Genomic DNA, 12704 nt, shown 5'->3' with positions numbered 1-12704 from the left:
TATCTACAGGATCCCAGAACAATAACTCTTCTGATGTTTTAACTGCTTCGACAAGATTGCTGGTCCTCAATTGTAGTTTCGAATTTTATTTTCGCGCATTCAACAAATTTCGAAAATTCGAAAAAAATATTCTTGAATAAATTCATGTAAAATGTTCATAATCTTCGAATTAAAGCATTTTCTAATTAAATGTGTATAAATGTATAATATCAACATGGCAAAAGTGCAGTTTGCAAATACCAATTTTGCTGTAGTAACTGCTCAGTGTTGCTAATCGTGTTACATATGTAATTATTCACATATCGTCAGTGAAAAGCTTAGGTAACGTCACCGTACTCCTTAAAAAATTGCTAAAAGTATGTTACAAAGGCAAATTACATCAAATTAATGTCCATGCAGTAAATAATTTTAATCTGACAATTAAAATGTAGTATTGTCATAGTACCATTATGGACGCCCCCTCCACCTGTACAGCTCCACTTTCCCTCAACATCGCTAGTGTTGCCACTACCATGTACGTTTCATTTGTAAAAACCAAATATTTCACCTAATTATTCAGTCTGCTTTGCAGAAACTTTATCAAATTCAGATAATTTGAAGTATTTTACTATAATCAGCTTGATTATTACTATTTCCTGTAATGAATTGTTTAGTCTTTACAAACATAAAACAACGCAGAAAATTGCTTTGTCATCAGCTCAGATCTGACGAAAAGCTAAAGATTATGTTAAAGATTATCTCTGTACAACTATAAAATATGATTTGATTTTGCAATGTTGCAAATTATGATTTATTAATGGCAAACAATCTCGTTTTCATTGTAAAGAAAAATTTAATTGAATTAAATATTTACATTTTTCGCTTGTATTCTTCAACGAGGCTATATAACAACATTTTCTTTGATTTAAATGAAGAGGATAAATATGCTCAAAAGTACTATCTCGTGTTCAAATATTTCTATAAGAGTTACTACAAATATAGGGTTTTTTTGGGAGGAAAGTGCACGTGTCCGTAGATATGGCCTAAGGCACAGATAAACTCGTATGTGTCCTCTAGCTTACAGAATGCGTATTAAGACAAATCGGATTGGATAAAGCAAAGCATCTCATGGACTATTTGTCAAAGAGGTGTCTTTCAAGAGGACTTTTTATAAGAGCTGGCCATATTTAGATGTTGGGCACTCGAAGAAAACCCGAAAAACTCCACCCGATTGGCTCGTTACTCAAGCGTGAACCCACAACCAACTAACCAGGAAACCAATCCGGAAAATTTGCAAAGTGACCAGGCTAGGAACACTACTAGCTAGCGTCAGTAATATAAAAAATCTAGCAACGAGTTACGTAACTTTCCGGTCTTTTATGAGATTTTATTTTATAAATAACATTTGTATTATTAATCAAAATAAATAACTAAAGTTGTATGTGGTGCCATCTATTATCAGATTTAGCTATAAAAATTTTATATATTTTTAATTGTTATAAAATATCAAGACTTAATTTTGAGGGTAGACATCAGTTTTATAAAACACTGTAAATGCTAACAAGTAAAATCTTCATTAAGTCTGACCCCTCTCGAGATATGACACGTGATCACCCTCCACTCTCCATCCCCATCTTTTGTAACCAAAATTTAACAGCATCAATGCACCTCACAGACAAGCTACCACGCCAAGTTTCGTTTCTTTATCTTCACCCCATCCTGAGATATTAAGCGAAATAAACACCAACATACACACATATATACACGAAATTTTTTCTTTCTTTTACATTTTTGGGTTCAGGGAGTCTCAAAACGAGAAGATTTGCAAAAAACTCGGAGGATCAAATTTGAGACTATTCCCACACTTTCACTTGTAATGTATGCATAACAGTCGGGAAAGTAAAATGAAAATTATAATTGGTTATACAGGAAATTGTGTAAAGGACAAAAATTTCTGATCAGGACTCTTAGGAATACTACTTAAGATGAAGCACTAACATATTGTAAAACTGGTACCACTAATCTTTAGAAAGGATCAATTAAATAGAATAGATTATTTTACAATCAACTATATATATTATACCTTCAGTCTACCTGTTATGCAGTACGAGTGAACTAACTACTAGTGAAATTCTTACGTGACTTTTCCTGAAAGAAAATGACGACACACTTACGCATGCAGGAATGAAGGTGGCACTCCGGGTTTGAACCCTGTCCGTGAGAAACAGAAAACACACAACTTAGAAAATTTTCTCCTAAATTGTTTGGTTAAAAAAACTGGTTTTCTGCACGCCATTCTCTCCAACCATGTGAAACGAAAAGAACAATGCAGTTTCTTAGAGGAAAAAAATATAATACTTCTGTTTTTCTAGAATAATAAAGTAAGTGTCGTTACCCTAGAAGAATGAAGCTTCAACTTCGAACGCTTGTTCCTTAGTATGTATGTTTAATAACAGATGCTCTTTTCATTGTGCATACATAGTAGTTTTGAGCCCCTCCCTAAAAATGTAAAATGGACCCATTAAATCCCCATCATTTGTTGTTTTTATTCAAAACACCTGAGTCATCCTATTTTCCTTAAGCTGACCATAAATTAAGGATTAAATTAGATTGATGGGGTAAGGCAACGCAACATGTAAGCTCTATGCTAAGATGGACTGCCTCCTTAGAGGATTTTTTCAGATACAAGCCCCTATTTAGGTGTTAGACCCATAAAATTTCACTAATTTGAATGTTCATAAATAACTCCAATCAATTATATTTAGGAATATTTTTAATCACTGATTTAACTCGATACACTTAACATTGATTCAGACAAATTACTTGTATTTAACGAATACTCTTAACACAAATATTTATAAAAAAAATATATATATATATATATTATCTTAATTTTATACAGTTTAATTCAGTTTTTTACTTGGAATTTTGTACAGATCACTGTTGAGGCTGAAGTAAAAAGGAGATTCCGTGCAGTTAGTCTTATACCACCACTGACACGAAAACTTCTTCTGGCTAAATATGGTACCATTTGGGCATAAAAAGCTGTTCTGGACCCCTCCAGATTGGCAAAAGTGTACAACCTATAAAATTCGTTGATATATTTTAGTATAAAAATCTATATAATCCATGAAAACAAGAAGAAATTTATATGGAACCATACCTGACAAGACGCCTCCATATCGGCGTAGTATCCGTTGAAAGGAACTTGATTGCAAGTGAAAGATGTGGTGGGAATGGCGTGGTAAGTGGGATAATCCACTCCAGCTCTTCCTGGTATTTCGTCTCCATCTACATCTAGAGGTAGAGGTGCTATAGTGATGTATGCTGTACCGAATGTCGCCTTCTCCACAGGCTCCGTTGGATGATTTGGAGTGGAGGTTGGACGATAATACGTGTAAGAAGATTGAGATCTACCGCTGTTGTTTATTGATAATCCAGTGTTCGAACCCGTTCTTCCTGAATGATCATTATTATAATAAATACGAGGCACTTTGACGTTTTTATTCCTGTTCCCAGAGCGGAAGTCTTGAGAATTTCCTCCACTTTGACTGATTGAACTTGAAGATTGAGGTGAATAATTTGATCTTTGCTCATTATCTGAATTAGGATAATTATTTTGAACAACTGAAGCTTGTTTGTTTTGATTTTGTGGGATGTTATCTGAAACTATCGATTGTCCGCTATTCTGCGCTGGATTTGAAGACTTTGCAACGTTGCCAGCATTGCTGAATCTTGCTCCGATATTTTGCTGGGAATTGTCGAAACTAAATCTGTTCAAATTTGGAGGAACCGTGTTAAAGTTTTGTTTATTTCGTTGTGTTTGACTTGGAAGATTCGCTGGTGATCTGTTATATTGGTAACCTACTAAAACCGGCACATTGCTGTTTTTGTGTGGTAACTGGACATAAGTTTGACTTTGTGGTCTTCCGGATCTTCCCGAAGGAAACGAATTAATTGGAGAATAGTTTGTCTGTCTGCTTACCCCGATATTTCCGTCTCTTCCCGATGTGTTCCTTCCTCTTCTTCCGGGATTATCATTAAAACCGGAGGAAGGATTCCTTTCTCCTGAAGACGCATCACCTGTATAGCCTCCAGTTTGCTGATTTTCGTTAGCAAACCTGAATGTGGCGAGTGGAAGATTCAAAGAAATTTGATCTCTGAGAAGTTCGCAGGGTGTTAGTGCTTTACCTTTTTTGCGTTGAGAGTTTTCCTCACTTACGGAGGCTTTCTGCAAAGATAACTGACTAGGAATGCTTGGACTATAGTTAGAATACCCATCTTTCTGTGGTGCCAAACCCTGGGTGTTATAACTGGAAGGATTAACATTTCTGGAGGTCAACTGCCTTGGAGAGGTGCGGTTCACATTTCCTAAATTATTAGAAAATCCGCTTCCCGGTGATTGATATTTCAATTTTACTGTAAGATCGTGGAGGAGGAAAGCGATTGTCATTACTCGCACGAGAAGAACCAAAATTGTCTGCAATCTTTGGTGCAGTTTGATCAAGAAAATTATCACCCGAAGACCTCGATGGGTAATTGTTTCCTGAGAATGTACTTGACGGATATCTTCTTCCTGATGATGAAGGATTATTGGAATTACTGCCTGAAAATGACGATGGATTATTATCTATTTTACTCGATAATGAATCATTAAAAGGACGCGAAGATCCAAATGTATCTTGCGTATTAAATGGACTGTTATCAGAACTTCTGTGTAAAGATGGATTTGATGGGTATGGAGAGTTGAAACGTCCGATTGTAGGAGAAGAATTTCCTGAATAGGAGGAGGGATCATCATTCTTTAACGCTGGAGATGACGTTCTAGTTGGCAAACGCGCATTATTTCCAGAGGAAGCCGGTTTGGAAAAAGAGCTGGATGTCCTTGGCAGAGTCGATCCCGAATTTGCGGCATTTCCTGATGTTGGAAGAACGGGAGCAAGTGGAAGAATTCTCTGATTCTCTCCTTGCGTTATCGTATGCTTAATTTGAGGAGGGTTATATCGTTGTTGTGCTTGTTTCTGTCGTGACAGGCGAAGGGCAGGAGGAAGAATATCTTCTTCAACTTCAGATACGTACACAAAACTTTTTGGTTGTGCATGACTCAATGCCAAAAAACCTGTTTAAAAGTAGAATAAAAATTTTGAAGATATTTACTGCATGAATTATGTATAAAATTTATTAGTCGATAATCTACACTTCACTCTATCCTAATTTAAAATACACTAATATTATGTAAAGTATACTTAAGATATCGATAACGCTTTAAAATAGATAAAAATGATTAATTGAAATGCAATATTGCTAATTAATAATCAAGTCTGCATCAAATTACATACTATATCACTGAATATAAAAATTTTAGAAATATTTTAACCAGATAAACGAGTTTTCTTTTAAAATGTTAAACTATTTCGTGTTTACATTAAGATGCATTTCCTGATTATGACGATTAAATAATAATAATAAAATCTTGTAAATTACTTTTATGCTCTCCACAAGGCCATTGCTAAATTGTTTATAAGGTAATTCCCCGTTTATATTTGATTTTATCTAATTAGTCTGTCTGCTAAATATAAAGCGAAGAACACGACAATATATTAACGTCATACTTTTAGAAATACATATACAGTTTCTCTCTATTTAATTTTGATTTTACGCTTAATTATTATCAGTATATTAAGAATAAATGAAAATATTGTATTTTCTATCCAATATTTCTTATATTAACATAATTCTAGGATGTAATAATAACAGTAATATAGTGATTGATTAACAGAATATGCACTTTGCTTGGTAGAAATTATTAATGTGTCTATGTTGAAAACAGTAAGAGGCAAGAATGCAATTCTTCCAGTATCGGCAGGCAACTATCCTTCAACAAACCTGTCAATCAGGGGCGAAGCTACTGGGGAGTTTGAGGGGCCGTCTCGTCTCATTTGTCGTAAACTCTACAGAATAGACAAAGTCACCCACCAAAAAACAAATATGTCGCATTTATTCGGAATTAAGAGAGATGCAGCAGTGCAGAGAGAGATAAAGAGGATGGGGAAAATGGAACGTCTTTCTTGACAGGCACTTTGTATGAGTTATCGATAAGATCAGCCTCCACGCTGCCAATGATAAATATGACCCTACCTGTCACAGCACTCGAAACTATAAATCTGACAAATAATAGGCCTTTTTTTGCAAAAGAACATTGCCAATCTCGTTTCCAATCATGTTTAATCACTCACCTTTCCTGTTTATCTTTCGGTATGATAATGATTTAAAATATATGAAAGGCATATTAAGCATATTCTAATTATTAATAATTCACCACGAATAACGTTCAATAATCACTTCCTGTGATACAGACTTGCAGAAGATAATTACACCATTCTGGAAACTCCAAAAAAAAAGCTTATCTCGAAAATCTTATAACCCAAAACACGACAAACAATTACAGGAATAATATTTTCTAAACTGGTCCTTATTCAAAATTATAGTTATTTAAATATCTATAAAAAAAAACCCAAATAAAAAATATCGTTACAGCTTACCAAGCAAGCAGAGGACCCAATTCATTTTGTATCTTGAATTTTCCTCCAGGTAAGTAAGTCAACAATGGGAATAAAAGCAGATGCATCTCCATATGCTTATATAGCCTATCCAATCAGCAATAGTGTCTTCCCTTTCATCAAAAATGAGACCAGTTCCTTTCCCAAGGTCTATAACAATCTAGGCCACGACTATACCTGTAAACTTCCTTTTTGTTTCCCCGCTAACTTTTACTAAATTGATGTGCAGAGTATAACATCTTCTCGCCTATTAACGCCCTGTTTTTCTCACTTTGGGTGGATACCACGCTGGGTTTTTACAATTACTACGCCAAAACGCTCGTTAGTTCATTAATAGAATTAGTAATTTACGACTTCTGACTCTCGAGATTAACGTCTTCATGTTAATTTTATAGATATTTAAACGATGCGTTAAGGAGAAAAGTATTTTTCTTGCGTTAATTAATTAACTATTATTATTATTATTTTGCTTCAGTAAAATATATATATATACACAATTAAATTATTTAATTTAGAAAAAGGATGCTGTTCTTCCTCAAAGCGTGGGAGAAAAATAAAAACGTTTACATATTCCCAATTGGGTGGGGCGCGTGGAAGATAAGATCTAAAGTGTTAAAATTGATTTTATCCCGCCGTGAATAATGATAAAATTACATTTGCAGGAATTTTCTTTATGTATTGCTCTTTGTCCTTAAGGATAATGTACTTAAAGGTGAGCAAAAGTAATTCCATACCGACACCGGGAAATTCCCCAGGATCGGAACGTTTAGGTATCACGTGGTGGGAACTTCTCGTGTTTTTCTCAAGTTCCAAACGTTCATCCCCTTCTTTAAAGAGTGTTTCGCCTACATACGGGTCTTTCCTCACGCCGACTCAAGGTAACAATGACGACGATATCTAAATTTGGACAGAGAAGCGTTAAGGTGGCGACTGCGTTCCAATAACCTGTATGACCCTCCTCCACCCACGACGTCAATGCGAAAATTCCATAAGCAACGTCTGACGCATTATAAAAGAATTAATCTCTTGAAATTCTTCATTTTTCCCCATCTAGAAGGAATGAAACCAGAGCTGGCATGACACGAAACCCATTAGGTGTATACTTTTTAAAAGCAGCCCCCCCTCCCAGCTCATTGCTGCCACGATAAGTGTTGGTCATCCTTATCGATTGCCATATTTTTTTTTTTTTTTGTTTTTGCTTGCAAGTTCTGATTAAAACTTAAGAATGTAAACAAACCACGCGATATGGGATCTATAATTTACGTTTATGTCCTTGAAACTGTTTATGGAGAAAGAGTTGACATCAGCGAAATATTGGTCCAATAATAAGTAAAATTGTGAATTTTTATGCTATAAACTAGCATTCTTGACGATAAAATTATTCACAAAAGCTGCGAAAGGACATAGAAATGCACTTTTGAAGCTTCCCCTTCCGTTAATACGCACCAAAGGAACTGAAAAAGTCGCTCGAAATTACGAAATGAACTGCAAATTTGTCATTTGTCACACCCGAAAACACTTACCACGTTAAAAAGTTAATTAATTAATTAATTTATAATTTATTGCCTTAACTGATCACTGTAAACGGTGGTACATTTTTGTAGGGATCTCCAATAAAAAAAATTCAACACCCTGTCGCTAAATAGACGGATAAATAAATAAACAAATAATATTACTACTTAAGGTTCCTCCTATACAGAAGAGCCCGTCTTTTATAAACGAAAAATTAAGGAAGTGAATAATTCCTTTAACGAGTACTTTCCAGTATTAGAGTAGGTTATACATGAATAAATTATATATTATTCGGCGAAAATAGTGTATTAAACGCCTTTTAAAAATACATTAACACACGAAATATGGATTTAAAATAATTTTTATATAATTAAAATCCAGTTTGAAGATTATAAACGTGTCCCATATATGAAGGAAAAGGCGTGTTTGAATGCAAACAGCGCGTGTTAGTCATAACAGATTTGTATAAAAGATAAACATTTTCAGAAATTTCTAATAATAATAATAATAATAAAATAGATAAGATCCTTGTTTATTTTAAACAAAATAAAGCAAAATGTTAAGTAGAATCCACTAGAGAAATTAACACAAGTTAGAAGATAATAAGGGAAGCAGAGAAGAGGAAATTATCAGATAAACTGTAACTTTATCACCTACTCAAAACACATTTTATCATCAAGAAAGTCTATTTAAATTCAATAAATTTGTGTAAAATGTATATACAAACTCCTTATAAGGACATAACAGATTAAACATTAGGTAAATTTATGTCGTTTCGTGTGAAATTTCTACACGTTTCGAGAAATTACAAGCCACACAAACTTAACAAGCCTGTGACATAACTCAAAATGCAGCTATTTATATTATTTTACTAATCGTTATAATATTTTTTAAAGGGCACACGTCCTGTTTTCCTACATAGATGCAACAATAGGCGATTTGAAAAACCTAGGAATCTACAGGTCTAGGATGTCAGAGTGGACAAGTCAAGGCTTCCTTTGTCTCCTAATCGTGGGCCTCATTTTGTATTTCGGGGTGCATTAGTTGTATCATTCTCCCTACCCCATCAAGGTGAAGGAGCCTCGTAAAATTGTCGCGTAATGATAATGTTACCTTCCGTTTCGCTATCAAATTAATATTTATCTACAGTAGTCGTGCCTGTAGACGTGGCAGACTTATTACTTTAATCCAAATCTCAAGGTCCTCGTCTATATCGAGATAGGAACGAGGAAAAAAACACGTAGAACGGCATTTCTTCGTTATACAATTTCTAGATATATCACGACATTCGATCACGTTCTCTAACATACGATAAATTTACGTCATAATTATATTTTTATACAATAATTCGCTTATATCTGTAAAATATTTTACTGCATGGCTATTGTTTGCGTAAATAATACAATTGTTTCATTTATATGTTTAGAATATTGCTTACGTACTGTATAAATGTTTACATGTAGGCTATAAATCTACTTTTACTTATAATTTATGTGTATTTTATGTGTAAAAGTAAGTGTATATGCGTAAACTTCAAACAGAAATATAAAACATTGTATTATATTTAAGTTTATGTGTATAAATTAAAGTAATAACTGGTTAGAAGCCGTTTAAACACCCAATTACTAAATGCAAATATTACTAAATAACATGAAACTATATATGTATAAACTTTTAAAGTACCTATAATTCAATAAATAACGACTAACCGTCACAAGTATACACTAACCACAAGAGCCGAATTATCGCGCTGAGTTATATTTATTTATTATAGCCAACTCTAGCCCGATAATTCGGCTCTTGTGGATGTATAGCTACCTATAATGTCGTTTAATTTTACATGTATACATGATGTAGTGTACAGATGTTTGGTGTATATGATAGTGTATACCATTCAGAGTTTAAGTGTGCTCACTATTTAAGTGTATACATGTAAACTTATAGAACATTTAAGGTATTCTTTTAAGTTTAAATGCATATACTTAATTAGTGTTGTATCTAGTTTCATATTTTTGTAAGGAATTGTACACTGTTTAAGTGCATACACTTTTTAAAATAATAAAATGTAATTTAAATAGTATCTATCAACACATTTTTTTTTTATTTAATAAATAATTAAATATATAAAAGTGTATATGTAAAAAATTAAACAGTATAATTTATATTTGTTATAAGTAATTTATACTTGGCATTTTAAAAATCATAATAAATAACATACAAGTAAACTTAAACAACATCTAATGTATATGTTGCTTAAGTTTGCATGTGTAAAAATGGCATCTAACCAACTTTTCTTTTTTTTTAAATAAAAAAATTTAAAGATAAATATATAAAGTATTGATTAGATGCTGTTGAAAGTCTACACATGTATAGTACACAATTGTCCTTTTATGTTGTTGTTGTTACTCAAAGACCTTGAAGTTCTGCATATAAACAACTTGATTATTAATATAGATGCTTATATGAAATTGTTATGATAAAAATATATTTTAGTCAATCGAAAAATAAAATATAATAATTAATCATTTGGAATTTTATGCTTGATTTTAGTCTTATTTTCTGGTTTAAACAGTAATTTTTAATCTTATTTTGTGTTTTTTTAAAATGACAAGAACAATAATAAAATCACAATAAAGGTTTTAGTGTAAGTATAAGCCAATATTTAGACTACAACCTGCTCATTTAGTTTATAGAACTTTTTATAAGGCTAAATTTGGGGATTATTTTAGCCGTTTAAACTTACCTTTCCTATAAAATCCCTAAAATAATCCCTAAATTCAAATACACATCCTTATAAAGAGTCCTACAAGTTGAATATTAAGTTAAAATTCCAAGGTTTTAAGGCCAAATTACAGAATTTCTCATACTAAATTGTTCCTAATATACCTGAACCTATTTTGGGTCACTAACTGGCATTTAAATTGAATTTCCTTACCATTTTTGCCATTGAACTCTACAACAAGCCATCTTAGTTGGTTTATTATTTAAAAAAATAAAAAATAAAAACATAATAGTTCTTGATATATTTTTCAGGTGAAGAGTGAGTAAATATTTGCTTTAACCTTGATAATAATCGCTGAACTCTTTTAAGCTCCTCTTAATCATAAAAAGAAGCAGAAAATCCTGTATGAAAAGACTGCATTTAATCCAGTCTTAGCCTAGTTTTTGACCTAATTAAAGGCTATTAAAGGAGATTCACTTGATTTTTGTTAAGTTTAAAAGTGAAATTTACGTGTGAAGAGCGAGAAAAGTGTGTAAATTCATTAAATATTTTATATTTTTACCATTAAATACTCCATTAAGTACATCTTCTTGATTCATAAAAGTGGAAAGTGACGTCACTTATAAGACAATGACGTCATTTTCTACTTGATTTATCGTCTGGCAAAGGATAAATGGAAGTAATTCAGACTTTATCCTTGATTTTCCGCGATTAATAGCAGAATTTCGAATAGAAAATGTTCTTAACATCGTTCTACGTCAAGAAATATTCGTGTAAAGGTTCTTGCTTACCTTGTGAAGTGTAAGGCTAATCTAATCCAATGCAAATCACGTAATCTTTTAAGGGGGAAAAAAGGGAATTTATGATGTTTTAAAGGAATTATTTTTTAAAATTAATGTTAAATCATATATTATATAAATGAAATTGTTTTCTTATTTCCGTATGAAATTTGTATAAAAATAATATAAAATAATTTCGCTTTTAGAAATAAAAATTGAATTTTTCCGAAAAAATAAAATAGGGATTTTTACAGTTTTTTTTTCCTGGTTAACGTTTTACGTATTTTTCCCTAAATAGGTACAAATATAATAATTTCCCACGCATAAAGTCTGTATTAAAATAAATGATTATTATTTGATATGCAAATAATTATAAATTAATTAACTCTACGTAATAGAGAATTGTTTGAAAGTATTAAATAACAATATTTATTCTATAATTAGTGAATCAATTTTATTTCGTAAGATTTATTTGAAATAATTCCCTAAAGAAAATATATAATATTTTTATATCAAACTGTTTATAGTTTTAATCAATCCACATTTAATTTTTTTTATAGTACAGATGATAAATTTACGGGTTAAAGTATAAAATCTGTATTTAATAATAATTGACACTAATTTGATATTAAAATTTGAATTATTTCCCTGGATGAAGGAATTTTTATCGCCTCAGTTAAAGAAATTTTCATTTTAAAAACCGTAAATATTTTAAATAAACATAACTTGTTTGAACAAAGGAGAAAAATTTAGCGTAAAATCGTTAAAAAATAAATAAACAATAATAGTACAGTAATTATAAACTGGTTTCTTTATCAGCTAGCTTGTAGGGAATATTCCCTATCCTATTATTTTTAAAATAATCAGGAAGGACAGTATTCTATTTTAAATGCTCTTTAATTATTTATATAATTGCATATAAATATAATTTAAAGCAAATTTCAAAAAATTTAAATTTATTCACAGAACAAATTCAAACATTTATGTTAAGTTTATATAAATTTGCCTTGATATTAAGAACAAATAATGTTTTATTAATACTCGTACGGATAATAAAAACATTAAGTAATATTATCTAAAATTACACGAATCATTCATTTTTAATAGGATATTTATCATTTATCAAAGAGCAAAGGAAAAGTTGATTTATAA

The 12704-nt window shown here is 31.7% G+C and overlaps 1 protein-coding gene across 3 annotated transcripts; it reads right to left on the bottom strand.

The window, feature by feature from the left end:
* Positions 1–2734: 2734 nt before the first annotated feature.
* On the bottom strand, positions 2735–11620 carry LOC136987219 (uncharacterized protein DDB_G0287625-like). Of its 3 annotated transcripts, none has more exons than XM_067284911.1 (3): positions 11565–11620; positions 3143–5098; positions 2735–3062 (listed from the first exon to the last, which is right to left on the bottom strand). In XM_067284911.1, the coding sequence occupies exons 2-3, from the start codon at positions 4430–4432 to the stop codon at positions 2883–2885; spliced, it is 1470 nt and encodes a 489-aa protein (XP_067141012.1). In that variant the 5' UTR covers positions 4433–5098; positions 11565–11620; the 3' UTR covers positions 2735–2882. The 3 variants fall into 3 exon arrangements, with proteins under 3 accessions (XP_067141012.1, XP_067141011.1, XP_067141010.1); XM_067284910.1 differs by lacking the exon at positions 11565–11620 and adding an exon at positions 11336–11532; XM_067284909.1 differs by lacking the exon at positions 11565–11620 and adding an exon at positions 6522–6922.
* Positions 11621–12704: the final 1084 nt, after the last annotated feature.

Source organism: Centruroides vittatus, unplaced genomic scaffold, assembly GCF_030686945.1.
Source record: "Centruroides vittatus isolate TY-2023 unplaced genomic scaffold, ASM3068694v2 scaffold_149, whole genome shotgun sequence".
NCBI lineage: Eukaryota > Metazoa > Arthropoda > Arachnida > Scorpiones > Buthidae > Centruroides > Centruroides vittatus.
Note: the sequence above shows the minus strand (reverse complement) of the source record. Positions and strands in the feature narration are given on the sequence as shown.

Coding starts and splice junctions, on each gene's coding strand:
- LOC136987219 (XM_067284911.1), bottom strand. CDS start 4,432: ATGACAATCGCTTTCCTCCTCCACGATCTTACAGTAAAATTGAAATAT. Junction 3,063..3,142: donor ATATGGAGGCGTCTTGTCAG/GTATGGTTCCAT, acceptor CGAATTTTATAG/GTTGTACACTTTTGCCAATC.